This window comes from Lagenorhynchus albirostris, chromosome 2, assembly GCF_949774975.1.
Source record: "Lagenorhynchus albirostris chromosome 2, mLagAlb1.1, whole genome shotgun sequence".
Lineage (NCBI taxonomy): Eukaryota > Metazoa > Chordata > Mammalia > Artiodactyla > Delphinidae > Lagenorhynchus > Lagenorhynchus albirostris.
The window spans coordinates 89,151,756-89,169,524 of NC_083096.1; the positions used below are offsets into that span (position 1 = coordinate 89,151,756).

The 17,769-nt window shown below is 40.2% G+C and overlaps 1 protein-coding gene across 1 annotated transcript; it reads right to left on the reverse strand.

The window, feature by feature from the left end:
• Positions 1-12,653: 12,653 nt before the first annotated feature.
• Positions 12,654-13,161, reverse strand: LOC132515487 (olfactory receptor 11A1-like). Its single transcript, XM_060141896.1, is given in 2 exon segments — positions 12,654-12,743; positions 12,745-13,161. Coding segments are annotated over 2 exon segments (507 nt in total).
• Positions 13,162-17,769: the final 4,608 nt, after the last annotated feature.

The following is a 17,769-nucleotide window of genomic DNA, read 5'->3' on the forward strand; positions in this document are numbered from 1 at the left end:
CAGGTTTAGAGTCCCAACATCTGGGTTTCAGTCTAAGCTTTATTTCTGTTAGCTGTGAGATACTGAGAAACTCTCAACCTCTCAGCTTCAGTTTATTAATAGTAACATCCAATAATAATTCTACTATCTTCCTTTGCCCTGAGACATTAAGATTCTGGAATAACTTCTGGCCAGGGTTGGCTCATGGGGAAAGCTGAGTTAAACAAAGAAGAAAATGTTCTTTATTGCAGACTGTGCTGTGTCAGTCCTTAATATTCTCTTAACATTCCCTAAATATGTAGCTTTTCCCAAACTTGTTAGATCATAGAACAATGTGTGTGTGTGTGTGTGTGTGTGTGTGTGTGTGTGTGTGTGGTATTTCTCAGGGAACAATTTTTCAGTGTAATTGTACTTCAGGAAATGCTGTTATAAACTTTCCTCTCTTCAGCTGGCATCACTCTGAGAAATCACTGCCCCTCACCCGAGGCCACTGAAGTGGAGTAATTAAGGAAAGACTTCTTGATGAGTTTGATTACTATGTCTCTGTGTCAAAGATTCACATCTCTATGTGCAACCTGGTCTCTCACTTGAGCACCACACAGGAACCTCAAGTACAGTATCCAAAATTCAGCTTAGTAAACTCAGCTTCCTCCCACTCAGCCTGATTTCCACCCCCTCACCCCCATTACCATCTCAGGGAAAGATTGACTAAACTCTCAGTTGCCCAAGTCAGATTCAAAGCATCCTTTTAGGCTACTCTTTCTCCCACACTACCACATATTATTGCTAAAAAATGATTAAAGAAGACAATTTTGGTGACAGGAGCAAATTTTATTTAACACTTCTTGAAGTAGACAGTCTCCATTCAGAGAACTGCAAAGTGGGGCAGAAAGCAGGAAGCTTTTATAGAATAGAAAATAAAGAGCAAAGAAGAGAAAAAGAGAAAAATATCTGGTTGATGGGGGCCACATAGTCAAACTTGCTTGGGGTGAGAAGGAACAAGGAAATAAGTATAGAGCCTAGAGTTGATGTGTTGACCAGTCAAGCAAAGCATTTACAAGGACACTAAAGTTATAAAAAATTTCAGTTTGCTGACATGGCACCTGGGGCAGGAGCATCTCCATCCTGGGCCTAAAGAGTTATGTCAATGTTATCAACCAAAAAGTGTTTTAAATTATACCTTTGCCTAAATGTTTTTCAAATCAGGCTACTTCTTATCACTCCAGGGCCATTACACTAATCCTTATCTCTCTCCTGGGTCACTGGATACCAGCCTTCTTCAAGATCAGCTTGGATGTTTTCTGCCTCAGTCCTGAACAGCGCTTTTAAAAATGCATATTTAATCATGTCACTCCCCACTTTAAAACTCTTCAATGGGACAGACTCTGGGAGGGCTCACACCAAGGAGTACATCCCAGAACTTCTGCTGCCAGTGTCCTTGTCCCCACAGTGAAACAGAGCCACTCCCGGCCTCTGCAGGAGACCCTCCAGCACTAGCAGCCATTTCAGGGGAAATGTAAGCAATCTGTCCTGTTCCTCTGATCTTAGCCTGGAGTTCTGGTGTCTGCAAGCACTTCTCATCTCTCAGAAAGCTGCCCCTCCAAGAGCAGAGACAGCAAGAGGACGTGTGTGCATGGGTCTGCATGGGGAAGCAGTAGGGACAGAGCCTGGAACCACCTCCTGGTTCTCCCTCCAGAGAAACAAGGAAAACAAGAACTAGCAAGAGCTTGACAAACGCCTGGCTTTGAATTGGAGACCATTCACCTGCCTATTGCTTCATTCCTGGAAATTTCACTGCAACTAAGTAAGGAAAAAAAATACCTGAAAGAAAGAAAGCAAAGAAAAATATACCCAAGAAATCCTAAAGAACACCGTGTGGATGAAAGGCTCTTGGTGCTCCAGCCAGAAGTCAGTGCTGTGCCTCTGAGGTGGGAGAGCCAACTTCAGGACATCATTCCACAAGAAACCTCCCAGCTCCACTTAATATCAAATGGCTAAAATCTCCCAGAGATCTCCATCTCAATGTCAAGACCCAGCTTCACTCAATGACCAGCAAGCAACAGTGCTGGACACCTTATGCCAAACAACTAGCAAGACAGGAACACAGCCCCATCCATTAGCAGAAAGGCTGCCTAAAATCATAATAAGGCTACAGACACCCGAAAACACACCACCAGATGTGGACCGGCCCACCAGAAAGACAATATCCAGCTTCATCCACGAGAACACAGGCACTAGTCCCCTCCACCAGGAAACCTACACAACCAACTGAACCAACCTTAGCCAATTGGGACACACACTAAAAACAAAGGGAACTAAGAAACTGCAACCTGAAAAAAGGAGACCCCAAACACAGTAAGTTAAGCAAAATGAAAAGACAGAAAAACACACAGCTGATGAAGGAGTAAGTTAAAAACCCACCAGACCTAACAAATGAAGAGAAAATAGGCAGTCTACCTGAAAAATAATTCAGAAAAATGATAGTGAAGATGATCCAAAATATTGGAAATAGAATAGAGAAAATGCAAGAAACATTTAACAAGGGCCTAGAAGAAATAAAGAAGAAACAAGCAATGATGAACAACACAATAAATGAAATTAAAAATACTCTAGAAGGGATCAATAGGAGAATAACTGAGGCAGAAGAACGGATAAGTGACCTGGAAGATAAAATAGTGGAAATAACTACTGCAGAGCAGAATAAAGAGAAAAGAATGAAAAGAACTGAGGACAGTCTCAGAGACTTCTGGGACAACATTAAACACACCAACATTCAAATTATAGTGGTCCCAGAAAAGAAGAGAAAAAGAAAGGGCCTGAGAAAATATTTGAAGAGATTATAGTTGAAAACTTCCCTAATATAGGAAAGGAAATAGTTAATAAAGTCCAGGAAGCACAGAGAGTCCCATACAGGATAAATCTGAGGAGAAACATGCCAAGACACATATTAATCAAACTATCAAAAATTAAATACAAAGAAAGCACATTAAAATCAGCAAGGGAAAAACAACAAATAACACACAAGGGAATCCCCATAAGGTTAACAGATGACCTTTCAGCAGAAACTCTGCATGCCAGAAGGGATTGGCAGGATATATTTAAAGTGATGAAGGAGAAAAACCTGCAACCAAGATTATTCTACACAGCAAGGATCTCATTCAGATCTGATGGAGAAATTAAAACCTTTACAGTCAAGCAAAAGCTGAGAGAGTTCAGCACCACCAAACCAGCTTTACAACAAATGCTAAAGGAACTTCACTAGGCAAGAAACACAAGAGAAGGAAAAGACCTTCAATAACAAACCCAAAACAATTAAGTAAATGGGAATAGGAACATACATATCAATAATTACCTTAAATGTAAATGGATTAAATGCTCCCACCAAAAAACACAGACTGGCTGAATGGATACAAAAACAAGACCCACATATATGCTGTCTACAAGAGACCCACTTCAGACCTAGGGACACATACAGACTGAAGGTAAGGGGATGGAAAAAGATATTCCATGCAAATGGAAATCAAAAGAAAGCTGGAGTAGCAATTCTCATATCAGACAAAATAGACTTTAAAATAAAGATTATTACAAGAGACAAAGAAGGGCACTGCATAATGATCAAGAGATCGATCCAAGAAGAAGATATAACAATTGTAAATATTTATGCACCCAACATAGGAGCACCTCAATACATAAGGCAAATACTAACAGCCATAAAAGGGGAAATCGACAGCAACATATTCATAGAAGGAGATTTTAGCACCCCACTTTCACCAATGGACAGATCATCCAAAATGAAAATAAATAAGGAAACACAAGCTTTAAATGATACATTAAACAAGATGGACTTAATTGATATTTATAGGACATTCCATCCAAAAACAACAGAATACATATTTTTCTCAAGTGCTCTTGGAACACTCTCTAGGATAAATCATATCTTAGGTCACAAATCTAGCCTTGGTAAATTTAAGAAAATTGAAATCATATCAAGTATCTGTCCGACAAAAACACTATGAGACTAGATATCAATTACAGGAAAAGATCTGTAAAAAATACAAAAACATGGAGGCTAAACAATACACTACTTAATAACGAAGTGACCATTGAAGAAATCAAAGTGGAAATTAAAAAATACCTAGAAACAAATGACAATGGAGACACGACGACCCAAAACCTATGGGATGCAGCAAAAGCAGTTCTAAGAGGGAAGTTTATAGCAATAGAAGCCCACCTTAAGAAACAGGAAACAGTTATGGGGCAGAAACTAACACACCATTGTAAAGCAATTATACCCCAATAAAGATGTTAAAAAAAAAAAGAAACAGGAAACATAAATAAACAACCTAACCTTGCACCTAAAGCAATTAAGGAAAGAAGCACAAAAAACCCCCAAAGTTAGCAGAAGGAAAGAAATCATAAAAATCAGATCAGAAATAAATGAAAAAGAAATGAAGGAAATGATAGCAAAGATCAATGAAACTAAAAGCTGGTTCTTTGAAAAGATAAACAAAATAGATAAACCATTAGCAAGACTCATCAAGAAAAAAAGGGAGAGGCCTCAAATCAATAGAATTGAGCTATTTGTAATTAGGTGGATAGACCTAGAGTCTGTCATACAAAGTGAAGTAATTCAGAAAGAGAAAGACAAATACTGTATGCTAACACATATATATGGAATTTAAGAAAAAAAATGTCATGAAGAACATAGGGGTAAGACAGGAATAAAGACACAGACCCACTAGAGAATGGACTTGTGGATATGGAGAGGGGGATGGGTAAGGTGTGACAAAGCGAGAGAGAGGCATGGACATATATACACTACCAAACGTAAGGTAGATAGCTAGTGGGAAGCAACTGCATTTCACAGGGTGATCAGCTCGGTGCTTTGTGAGCCTGGAGGGGTGGGATAGGGAGTGTGGGAGGGAGGGAGATGCAAGAGGGAAGAGATATGGGAACATATGTATATGTGTAACTGATTCACTTTGTTATAAAGCAGAAACTAACACACCATTGTAAAGGAATTATACTCCAATAAAGATGTAAAAATAAATAAATACTTAAAAAAAAAAAGGCTGCCCAAACATCCTCAGATGAGCACACTCAGGAGAAACAAGCTCCACCATTACACCATCATCAAGGTCACCCTGACCACTGAGTCAGCCATAAAGAAGATAGAAGATAACACACACTTGTGTTCATTGTGGATGTCAAGATCAACAAGCACCAGATCAAACAGGCTGTGAAGAAGCTCTGTGACACTGATGTGGCCAAGGTCAACGCTCTCATCAGGCCTAAAAGAAAGAAGAAGGCATAGGTTCCACTGGTTCCTGACTATGGTGCCTTGAATATTGCCAACAAAATTGGAATCATCTAAACTGAGTCCAGATGACTAATTCTAAATATGTATTTTCACCCATATTTTAAAAATAAAGAATAAAAAACATAAAAACAAACAGAAAAAGAATGCTCAACATCATTAATCATTAGAGAAAGGCAAATCAAAACTACAATGAGATATCATCTCACACTGGTCAGAATGGCCATCATCAAAAAATCTACAAACAATAAATGCTGGAGAGGGTGTGAAGAAAAGGGAACACTCTTGCACTGTTGGTGGGAATGTAAATTGATACAGCCACTATGGAGAACTGTATGGAGATTCCTTAAAAAACTACAAATAGAACTACCATATGACCCAGCAATCTCACTACTGGGCATATACCCTGAGAAAACCATAATTCAAAAAGAGTCATGTACCAAAATGTTCATTGCAGCTCTGTTTACAATAGCCAGGACATGGAAGCAACCTAAGTGTCCATCAACAGATGAATGGATAAAGAAGATGTGGCACATATATACAATGGAATATTATTCAGCCACAAAAAGAAACGAAATTGAGTTATTTGTAGTGAGGTGGATGGACCTGGAGTCTGTCCTACAGAGTGAAATAAGTCAGAAGGAGAAAAACAAATACCATATGCTAACACATATATATGGAATGTAAGAAAAAAAAATGCTCATGAAGAACCTAGGGGCAAGATGGGAATAAAGACACAGACCTACTAGAGCATGGACTTGAGGATATGGGGAGGGGGAAGGGTAAGCTGTGACAAAGTGAGAGAGTGGCATGGACATATATACACTACCAAACGTAGGGAGGATAGCTAGTGGGAAGCAGCCGCATGGCACAGGGAGATCAGCTCCGTGCTTTGTGACCACCTAGAGGGGTGGGATAGGGAGGGTGGGAGGGAGGGAGACGCAAGAGGGAAGAGATATGGGAACATATGTATATGTATAACTGATTCACTTTGTTGTAAAGCAGAAACTAACACACCATTGTAAAGCAATTATACTCCAATAAAGATGTTAAAAAAAACCAAACAAACTCTTTAATGGCTTCCCATAGGTTTTAAGCAGGTCCTATTAACTCCTCACACTCAGCTGGCCAGTCCTTCCCCACACCCACCCCCACTGTACTGCCATACTGGTTATTGAATTCCTTTTAATTGCTTGAACAAATCACTCTAGTTCTCTCTCTTTCTCTCTCTCTCTCTCACTCTCCCTCCCTCCCTCCCCTCTTGTCTTTGGAATATTCTCTCACCTGTAGACTCAAAGCTCTGTAAACCTCTGTGTTGCTCTGTGTATGTTGAACAATTGTGTCTGGAACATAAGAGGTGCTCTATAAATGTTTGAATAACTTCAGGCCTGAAACTTAGGAGAACTGGAGATTTGGGAAGGGAGGAGAAAATAAGAGAAGGATAGAGAGATAAGTAGAGTGAACATCTGTGGAGAGAGAAGTGGTTATTAGAGAGAGGATTTTAGGAATATCAGGAAGAATATCTCAAGACAAGAGTTCCTCATAGCAGAAATGAATGATCATTTTGATGGAGAAAACTTATTTAATGTACTCCTCTCCTTCATCCCAATTGTTGATCCAAGTGCTTGACAACCAGAGGCAGCTGTGTCCTGGGAGTCAGGGAAGGGTAGAGAACTCTATACCCACTCAGACCCAAACCTACAAGATTTCATTGAGAACTTAATGTTGTTTCTGACCATTAGATATTTACAATCCATTTGGAGGAAGAAGAAAAAAAATGGAGAATAAGACAATGTCAGGGCAACCCATGTTTTTGAATAATCCAGAAGAAAGCTCAAAAACTATGAGAAAAACTAAATTAGAAAAAGGATATAGCAAAAGGTCAGACCCATGGTTTGGTTTTCTCAGTGCATGTTATTGATCAAGTATGGTAGGTGATAACAGAATCTGGGTGTTTAGGAGACCTGAAGTTGGCCAGATAAGGAGTGGGAACACAAAATATTGATGCTGCGTTATCATGCAGTAGTACCTGCCAAAATGCCTCCTGAATGGACAAAACCTCACATAGACATGGAGAAATCACTGGGTTCCCATTTAAGCCTTCTTTTTTTTTTTTAAGATGAGTGAGTCTGTTTTTATTATTGGAAAATATTGAAATATGAGAAGAATACAGATAAAATTCCAAGCTGAGGGTAGAGAGCATTTTTTTTTTAATTCCAGCTATAATAACCAACAATGATACTGCCTTGCTTTTAAGGCGTAATCCAATGTGACATTGGATTGGGAAACCTGCATCCAAAACAGCCCCCTACTCACATCATTGTCCCAGATACCATACTGCCAAAAAGTTTGGCACTTTTTTTTTTTTGGCTGCGTTGAGTCTTCGTTGCTGCATGCGGGCTTTCTCTAGTTGTGGCGAGCGGGGGTTACTCTTCATTGCGGTGCACAGGCTTCTCATTGCGGTGGCTTCTCTTGTTGCGGAGCATGGGCTTTAGGCACGTGGGCTTCAGTAGTTGTGGCATGCAGGCTCAGTAGCTGTGGCTCGTGGGCTCTAGAGCGCAGGCTCAGTTACCCACGGGCTTAGTTGCCCCACGGCATATGGAATCTTCACAGACCAAGGCTCAAACCCGCGTCCCCTGTGTTGGCAGGCGGATTTTTAACCACTGTGCCACCAGGGAAGTGCCTGGCACTTTTTAACATAATGTCTATGATATATTATGCCTACCTGATTTAGGCCCTAGGAGTGATACGGGCTGTAGAAGTAGAAATACAGTGCTGTACACTGAAACTTATAGTGTTATAAACCAATGTTATCTCAATAAAAAATAAATTAAAAAAAAATTAAAAAGTACTGTCTTAGTATGTTCAGTCTGCTATGACAAAAATACCATAGATTGGGTAGCTTATAAACAACAGAAATTAATTTCTTGTAGTTCTGGAGACTGGGAAGTCTGAGATCAAGGTGCCAGCAGGTTTGGTGTCTGGTGAGAGCTTGCTTCCTGGTTGATAGAAGGTCGTTTTCTTGCTGTGTCCTCACAAGGCACAGAGGAGAGATGGAGAGCTCTGGGGTCTCTTTTATAAGGGCACTGATTCCATTCATGAGTGCTCCACCCTTATGACCTAATTATTTCCCAAAGGCCCCACCTACTAATACCATCACATTGAGGATTAGGTTTCAACATATGAATTTGGGGAACACTTTCAGTTTATAGCACATACCCAGAAGAGAAGAACTGAATTATGGAACTCAGAGCTAGGAGTACACTGTAAAGGAAATAACAGAGGACTGGAAACCAAAAGGCATTCAGAGAGATACTTTAAGGAAGTCATTTAACATCTTTGAATCTTAGTTTCTTCATCTGTGCTGTGGGGATCGTTTCTACTTTATAGCCAAATGAGGACCAAATCAGAAACTATGTGAAAGAGCTTTATAAAATTTAAAGTATGATATGAATGTTACTTGTTATCCTCAGCATATTCCTTAGAAAACACTTAGCCAATCTTCCCAATTTTTTAGATTCAGAACCTAAAACCTAAAGTGCTGAAGAGACTTGCCTCAGGTCCCTCAGCTAAGAAAGAACTAAGCAGATACCACAACCCTCTACTCTTTCAGTGGTTAGGGGTGTGGTCAGACCCCAGGAGCATGCACAAGGAGTGGACCCCTTGTGCTGAAGACTCTTGATTTCTGCCTGAAAGTTGTGACTCTCTCTTACTAAGGTCCCAAATTCTTTGAGCTTGAGCAGGTGTGGACCAGTGAGAAACCACCAAGATTGTATATGGGCTTTCTTGCCCTCCTGCCTGAGATCAGAGAGAGCAGGGTGGCAGGTCTCTGTGGAAACACAGCTACTCCCTATGATGGCAGGAGTGGCTATGACCTTCTCTTCTGACTCCATCTAGTTGGTTGTACATCTATATCCCTCTCATCTACCAGTAAAGGCCTGCACAGCCCTGGGACAAGAATCAGAAATTTACAGGCCATCGTGTAACCTTCCCTTCACTTCTTCTCAGAAGGAATCTAAGTCTGTGAGTGACAAAAGGCTTCTTTTGCAGACTAACCCACTCCTGAGCCTAAAGGCACAAATATGTCAGGGTGTGGTCATGCTACCTGGAGGTGTCCAGTGTCCCCCAGGGACAGGCATCCCTGATAAACCTGGGAAAGTCACTGACAAGTGTTGCTTCAACCTGGTAGAAGTCAGTTACAGAGATTCAGAGGCTTAAAAAATACAGTGCAGGTAATTGACATACAAAATTTCCTGCAGAAATCATCATCCTAGAAGCTGTGGTCTTCTCTAAATACTTTCTCTGTCTTGTCCTCTTAGTCAGGGTACACCAACTGTCCTTGACTTTATGGGACATAAACTAATCCAAACATGACCTTCATGTTTTTGTATGTTTTTCCAGCAGGGAAAATAAGGGAAGCTATAATGGAAGGAAAGGTCTAGTAAAAAAAAAATGTGTGTGTTTGTGTGTGTGTGTGTGTGTGTGTGTGTGTGTGTGTGTGTGTACACATATTTAGCAGCAAAAGTCTTTATTCAAATGAAGTTTTAAATGGAATAAATAAGATACATCAAAACAGAATTGCTCAGTGAGTGCAGGGATGGGGCTCAGAGACTGCTCAACCTCTTCCTCACCTTTGGTGGCTTCTCAAGCACCTTTGCCCAACTCTAAGGTCAGAAAACCACTGGTTTGGGTGAGATGAGACTCCTGGGTTCTTTGGCAGTATTGGGGCTTATTTTCAGTTGTGGGAGCAGGGCTGTGGCTGCTCCATTCCTGTAGCCCTCACTAACTTGGAAGAGACTCCCCAGGCTTCATGTTTCATTGCCATGTCTCAGTGGAAATAGGAAGCCAGTTCTACCCGCAACATGTCCCCTTCCCCATTTGAGAGGTTGAGACCTGTGGCTTCCTGCAGAAGAAGTAGTGGAAAAGTTTCTCCCAGTTGATGGCAATTGTGCTGGCCACAAACATTCTGAGGCTTTGTTACCTGAGTGGAGCTGCAGACTTGTAGGAGATGGAATGTAAGACCTGGGGCTGGAGGGGGAGTTCCATGGCTCTGGCATGTGCTCTGATACACTACACTCTCTCCTAGCCAAGTATAACCAAACAGTGATGCCGGCATATACAGAAATGTTCCTTATGTGTCCCTAGGCAAGGAGAAAACCTACTGAGTTGGTAAGTGGTGTGGTATAGGGGAGAGAGGACAGGACTCAGATATAGAATTTCTGGATTCTAGTCTGTGTTACCTGGGGAAAGTCCACTTAATCCCTTAGGGGATCACTTCTTGTGAAGAAGATGTTGTGTAATCCATACATTCTTTCTGGGCCTTAAACATTCTGAATATTTATTACTTTGTAATGTCAAAATGAAATTTGACTACATAATAGTTTTGGCTGGGATTTGGTACAGAAGGTGGAACCTAGAAGAAGAGTTACAAGAGCTACCATTTACTGAGCACTTGCTATGGGCCAGACAGGCAGTGCATGTTCTCACTTAGGGACAGTGTGAGATGGGCATGGCATGTCCTCCTTTACAGATGAGAAAGACTAAAATTGGTGAGTTTAGGTAACTTTCCCAAAGCACATTACAAGAAAGTGGCAGAGTTAAAATTAAAAACGTTCCCATGACACAAAAGCCTGCTCTCCTATCCAATTTCCTGCAGAGCTAGTCTGACATTAACCCTGGCTCCCAATGAGCCACCTGTGGATAAATGAAAGCTGACAAGTTTTACTTTTACTGGGAGTACCCTAAGATGATCACACGATATTTTCCTAGTTTACAAGAGGAGCAAGAAGAGGGCAATTCTCTCTTCATAAAGCAAGGTCTGAGAATGTTTTCAGATACCCAGCATAGTCTCGTATGTGCTGTTTCCAATCCAAGGTTCTGAGTAACACCCACACATGGTGAACATAATCTCTTTGCTTAACTCAAAAAAAGAAGAATGTTTCAGAAGAAAGTTTAGGCAAGAGATAATCCTAACCTCAGCACTAGGGGCGCATAATTTGTAGGAGCCAGAAAAGAAGTCAGGCAGCATCTGAATGTGCAATGCTGACCTCAGCTTTTCTAGTCAGAAGTCAACTCAGCTCTTTAGAGTTGCAAAGAGCAAAAAACACATGCCCACCACACCCTATGCTCTAACTTACTAAGAACATGTGCCAGTAGGAGAGGGAGCAAGTGCAGGCAAGAGCCTGGTAGAGGGCCTGGCAGGAAGAGGTGGAACTCAATAAATACAATGTCCCAGCTTCAAACTGAGCCTGCTACCATAATAGCAGGGGAGATAGAGCATCATAGATTCATCATGGGTCCTCTGCCTAGCCCTCATTTCCCCAAATCTTTGTTTCCCACTTCTAAGTCTTGAGTGCAAGACTGGCAACCACTGATCTTTCTACTGTCTCCAAAGTTTTGCCTTTTCCAGAACATCATATAATTGGGATAAAACACTATATATCATTTTCAGATTGACTTCTTTCACTTAGTAATATGCATGTAAGTTTCCTCCATGTATTTTTATGGCTTGATAGCTCATTTCTTTTTAGTGCTGAATAACATCCCATTGTCTATGTATCACATTTTATTTTTCCATTCATCAGCTGAAGGACATCTTTGTTGCTTCCAAGTTTTGGCAATTATAAATACAATTGCTACAAATAGGTGCAGTTTTTTGTGTGAACATACGTTCTCAACGCATTTGGGTAAATACTAAGGGGTGTGATTGCTCAAACATATGGTAAAAGTATGTTCAATTTTGTAAGAAATGCCCAAAATGTCTTCCAAAGCATTTGTACTGTTTTGCATTCCCACTAGCAATGAATGAGTTTCTGTTGCTGCATATCCTCACCAGCATTTGGTGGTGTCAGTATTCTGGACTTTGGCCATTCTAATAGGTGTGTAGTAGTCATCTTATTATTTTTAATTTTGAATCACAAGTGTAATTTTATATGTGTAGTTTTACACTAGTTATTTGATTAACGTTTGTCTTCCCCCATGACTGTGAATTTAGTGAGAGCAGGGACTTCCTCTGTTTTTGTTTATTTTGCACTTATATTTTGTACAATGCCTTGGACATAGTAGACCCTCAATGAGTATTTGAACAAATGAGTGGCCAGCATTACCAGTTCATTTTGGAGATGAGCTTCTACACAAGGATCTTGGAGCAGAATGGAGCAGAATCTGACCTGCTTAGACCATTCCTTGGACACCAGTTCACTGTCAGAATTCAGCAGTGTCTACAGCCATACTCATAGGCATCTGGTCATCAGTCTTTGGTAGCTAATAGTTTAGGTAATTGCCTTTTATGTTAACTCTAAATTACTCAATCCAGTTTATGAACCATTGAACAAATATAGTTCTTTTCCTTTTTGCATCATCTAAGGAAACCTGGCTTCTTACTCAAACACTTCTTCAGGGCTTCATGGATGTCTCTGTTTCTCAGGCTATAGATGATGGGGTTGAAACATGGGTGCTAGGATGGTATAAAGTAGAGAAAATCCTTTGTGCAAGAGTTGGGAAGAGTTGGCTGAGGGCATGAGGTATGTGGCAATCAGTGTCCCATAGAACACCATGATCATGGTGAGGTGAGAGGAGCAGGTGGAGAAGGTCTTTTGCCAGCCTGTGCCAGATGGAATTCTTAGGACAGCAGCAAGAATGAAGGAGTAGGAGGTTGTGATGAGAGGAAATGGGATCAGAGTCACTACGGAAGAGGTGGCATAGGCAATGGTCTCAGTCAGTGAAGTGTCCATGCAGGAGAGATGGACCAGAGGTGTGAAGTCACAAAAGAAGTGATCAATTTCATTGGGTTCACAGAAGGTTAGTCTAGACTGTAGGACCATCGTGATTGCTGTGAGAAGGAAGCAGCAGAGAAATGTGGCCATTTCTTTTGCCACATCCTGCAGTGTGTGAGCATGTAATTGTGTGAGTAGTTAAGCTTGTCCTGCTATCTCTTATCATACAAAAGCCTTCAATACATTAATCCCATTTTAAAATTGACCCAATGTCCTAGGTACCATTTTGTGGAGGTCTGGTTCCAGCTTTTCAAAGGAGCTCATAGAACTAACCTGGAATCTGTGCTGACCAAAATTCCTGGTGCCCAGAAGATATCCAGCAACTGGCGATTCAGACTGAGCCCATTCAGTGGAGCATGGAGAAGGCACAAAGGGAGAACTTCTCTCAATCCCCTGCAAAGTGCAAATAACAACCTGAGATCTCAGAGAGAAGGCTTCGGTCTGACAGAATACAACCAAACTCCAGGATGTTACTGCTTGTTGCTGCTAATGATGATGTTAGGACTTGATCCCAGGTACTGTCCTAAGTGCTGAAAATATGTAACCCACTTAATCATCACAACAACCCTATGTAGTGAGTACTCTTATTATCTTTACTTTCCAGATGGAGTCACAGAGAAGCTAAATAACTTAACCATGGTCATCAGCTATAAAGTGGAAGGGGTGAGATTCAGACTTGCTCTGGATCCCTCACTCCTAACCATGAACACTGCCTCTCATGGGGCTTGGGTACATGGCTAGTTTGCATTATCTCACAGAGGTGGGAAGGGAACGGTTCCACAAGGAAGCCTCTCATCCAAGTTTTAACTTCAGGGAAGGTGAGACTTGCTTTGTCAGTTGGTGAGGGAACAATTCCATAAAGGGTTACAAACTCTGACAACCTTCTCTACCTGTCTCCTGTACTTGCTTTCACACTACTACTTTTATGTCCTTTCTTTATTACCTTAAAAATAAATCTAACATTTTTTGGATATGTGCATAGGAAATTACTACTTTCCCTCTTCCAGGCAATTATAGAGCTGCTGCACTATCTTGATGCAATACAGGAAGGCATGATAGAGAATAGAAAGCAGGTGAAAGGTATGAGATAACTGACTAGAAAGGCAGTGGAGCCTGGTTAAGAGCACAGCCTCTAAAATTAAACTGGCCTAGATTCAAATTCCTGCTCAACCACGAATATATGTGAGTGAAACCATTTTATAACCTTTAAGGGAAGAGCAACTCTGCTGCCTCTAGGTCTGAGAAGATGAATCTTTTAAGGGCAGCAGAGAGGTTGATGATACTAATCCCCCACCTCTGACCCTAATATACAACTACTATCTCTCCCTCTATCTCCCTCGCAGAAGCGAGGAAATCAAAAAAGGATATCATTAAAAAAGGTAGAGATGTGGACTCTGCTAACACGCTCCTGTGTTAACTCTGCTCATGCACACTGCTGGACTCTAGAGCCACAACCCCAAATCACATGATATGTCTGTGCTTCATGTCTGCACAGAGCTGGGTCCAGAGTAAGGGCTCAATAAATTGTAGCGCATTCCACCCCTCCTCTCTTCTTCATCTCTTTCTCTTCCACTCCTTCCTTCCTCCCAAGTATACCAGCCCATTTAGTGCTATCTATAGGTAGATGAGCTCTTATGCTAAAAGAAAAGCATCTGCTTCCCTTCATTGGAGATATTGAGAGGACAAATTATAAAGACAAAGAGACTAAAGCACTGGAGAGTTATTTGGAGTTGATGATTTTTAACATCCCTTCCAAACTTGAATGTTTTTCCTAATTGGGACACATTCCATTCCCTCAGGACACACATAAAGCAAGCTTGTGGGAAAGAGAAGAGACTTATCACAAAGCAAAGTAAAAACACAAATACTCAGTAAATAATCAGAGGTTTTATATCTTCCACTAACAAAAATCAAGGAAAGACATGAAATGACTCAGGTGCTATCTGAAAAGGAGCCATTCTCTTAGCTGAATTCAGTGGTCAATGAATTGACCAATCAAGTCAGCCAACATTTGGCTTATTGATAAGGGCTGTTGTCTCTTGCCAGCTGCTGGTTAATTCAGCTGAACAGTTGGTCTACCAGACAGACAAATAATTTGATTTTCTCACTAAACTGATAACTGATTTAGTATGCCAGGGAATTGTATCTCTCTGACCTCATCTAGTAAAGGACAGATTTAAAACAGGGAAAACTGAAGCATACACCAGCAGAATAGATAAGCTCTACCTGTCAGTGCCTCAGAGGGGTCCACATCAAATTTGGGGAGTCAGGCCACAGAGACAATGCATGTAAATCTCCCCTTGATTCATAGAACTGGGTTAGACAGCTGGAATCCTGCTTTTATCCAAAAATACACCTCCTTGTGCAATTGACAAAAACAAAGTTGGAGCTGTCTTTCCACATGAACCTTAGGAGGCCAGTTGACTTTTGGCCCCATCTTTCAACCTCCTTCCTCTGTGTAAACTTAAGTCCCTCTGTGGGCAAAGCCATAACCTCCTCTGATATTGGTGCTCATGGGCATTTCCCAAGTGACATTTGTGGGGAATTGTTCTTATTTTGGAAATAATATGAAACCAAGTTACCTTAGAGGAAATATCTTTTTCCCCTTGCTTTGTGTTAAGTTTCTACTTTAATAATGACTCTGTATTTATATGACCTTTGTAAAGAGCTTTAATTTGTAAAGAGCTATTGAAAATGTATCATTATGCTATGTTTTGGTAGAATGGATTAAAGTAACATTTTGAAGGAAATATTCAATTTTTTTCTATCCTCAGGAAGAAAAATTACTGTGCACATCTTTATTGTGTAGGTTTGGTGGAAACTGAAGCAAGTATCTGTGATAGTAAACATTTATCACCAAAGCCATTAATTAGGATTCTAAAGAACTTGTGTTGTCTTGGATTCTTGTTATTGATTAAAAATAGTAAGCAAGGCTAGTCCTGTTCTGGGAAGTGTACATTTGTGAGTGGAAACCTTACGGAATTAAAGTTATCATTTACTGATAGACATTAACAAACTGGAGAGCTATTAGCTCAAACTAACATATTAATACAGCTATCCAATAAGTGTAACAAATGAAACAGTAATAAAATAATCAATGAATTGAAACTACCTCATTTGTTCTTTAGAACTGAAATATTTTCCTCTAATGAACTATCTGAATACATGAGGCCTCTGGGTAGGATGTCCTTACTGAAATCTACTAAGTAACCACCATATGCCAGACATTGTGCTAAGCCTATGCTATTATCTATATTCCTCACAATGCTTCTTACATATTGCTTATTTTACTCATGAGGAAATCCAGGCTTTTAGAGGTGATATGACTTGTTCAGAATTACCCAGCCAGAAGAATGTGAGGGAACTGGAAATGGACTAAAAGCTCCATGAGGACAGAGCATGTCTATTTCAGCCACTACTCTATCTACCTCAGAGCCTGGCACATAGCAAGATTTCTAATAAATATTTATAAATCAATGAATGAATAAATACGTGAGCAAATATCTGACTTCATATAAAGTGTTCTTTCTGTTTTATCAAGCCCCTTCCTCCAACCTTCACAAAATGATACTGTAGCCCTGTTAAGTTAAAGGAAGGGCTCTAAAACCTGAATTGAAGTTGACTAGGTAATGGAAGCAGTTACTGATGCTAAAAAACTTTTAATGGCAAGTTATACCTTAAAAAAAAAAGCAAAGATTATTTTATTTAGAGCAAGGTCATTTAGGAGAAGCCTGATTCAGTAATTAAGCCAATTAGTTATTTTTCAGAAAGGCTACTTCTCAATTTCTAAGAGGTTGTGAAACCATTTTCTACTCTTAAAAATAAAAGATATTTATTTTTTGGAAACCAAGCCACTGATGCAAATTTATTTAAGATTACAAGCTTCGGATATGTTCTGCAGCTGGTACATATTCCAGGTAAACACTTTGGACTCTCAAGCCATATACCACAGTGCAACAAGCAATTATAACTCTGTTCCTTTGGCTTCAAGAAGAATTTAAATTATAATGTCTACATACTGTAAGTCTAAAAAAGGTGAAAATTTCTAAAAAGAAAATAAAAAGTGTTAAAATAATAGCATGTTTGAGCCTAATGTGTTAAGTTCAGTTATTCAAGACGATTGGGAAGGTGACTTTGTGGATATAATGGAAAGTTCACTGTATGTTTGCCTATTACATCTTCTCTTTTACTCCCTTGTCCCCAGCCCTTAAGAACCTCAAGCCCCCTTCTATCTCAGAGACTTTGTAATTGTTGACTCTGTCTAGACTATGCCCTGTTTCTATTTCTTTGTGTCAGGTATCACTATTTCATTTCATTTTACTTGTTTACTTGGTTGTTGACCATCTCCCCCTTAAGACTATAATCCTACAAGAGCAGGGATGTTTCTATCTTGTCTGCTACTATATCCAGTGCAGATAGTCTGTGTGTCTCCATACAGTAGGTAATAACTGGCACATAGTAGACAATAACTATTTGCAGGAAATAATGAAAACAAAAATCTATAGTGTTACCATGAAGTTTGCAGTTATTCTAAGTGATTGGATTTTCAGCCCTTTTAGGGACTGGTTATTTTCTTTAAGGACTTTGCCTTCAGGGGGAAAATGGTACTTGTGTGACTATTGTGACTTTGTTAAATGAGCATTTGTTAAGTAGAGCCCTGGGTATCTGGTTGCTGAGCCATAGTTCAAGAAAAGGAAT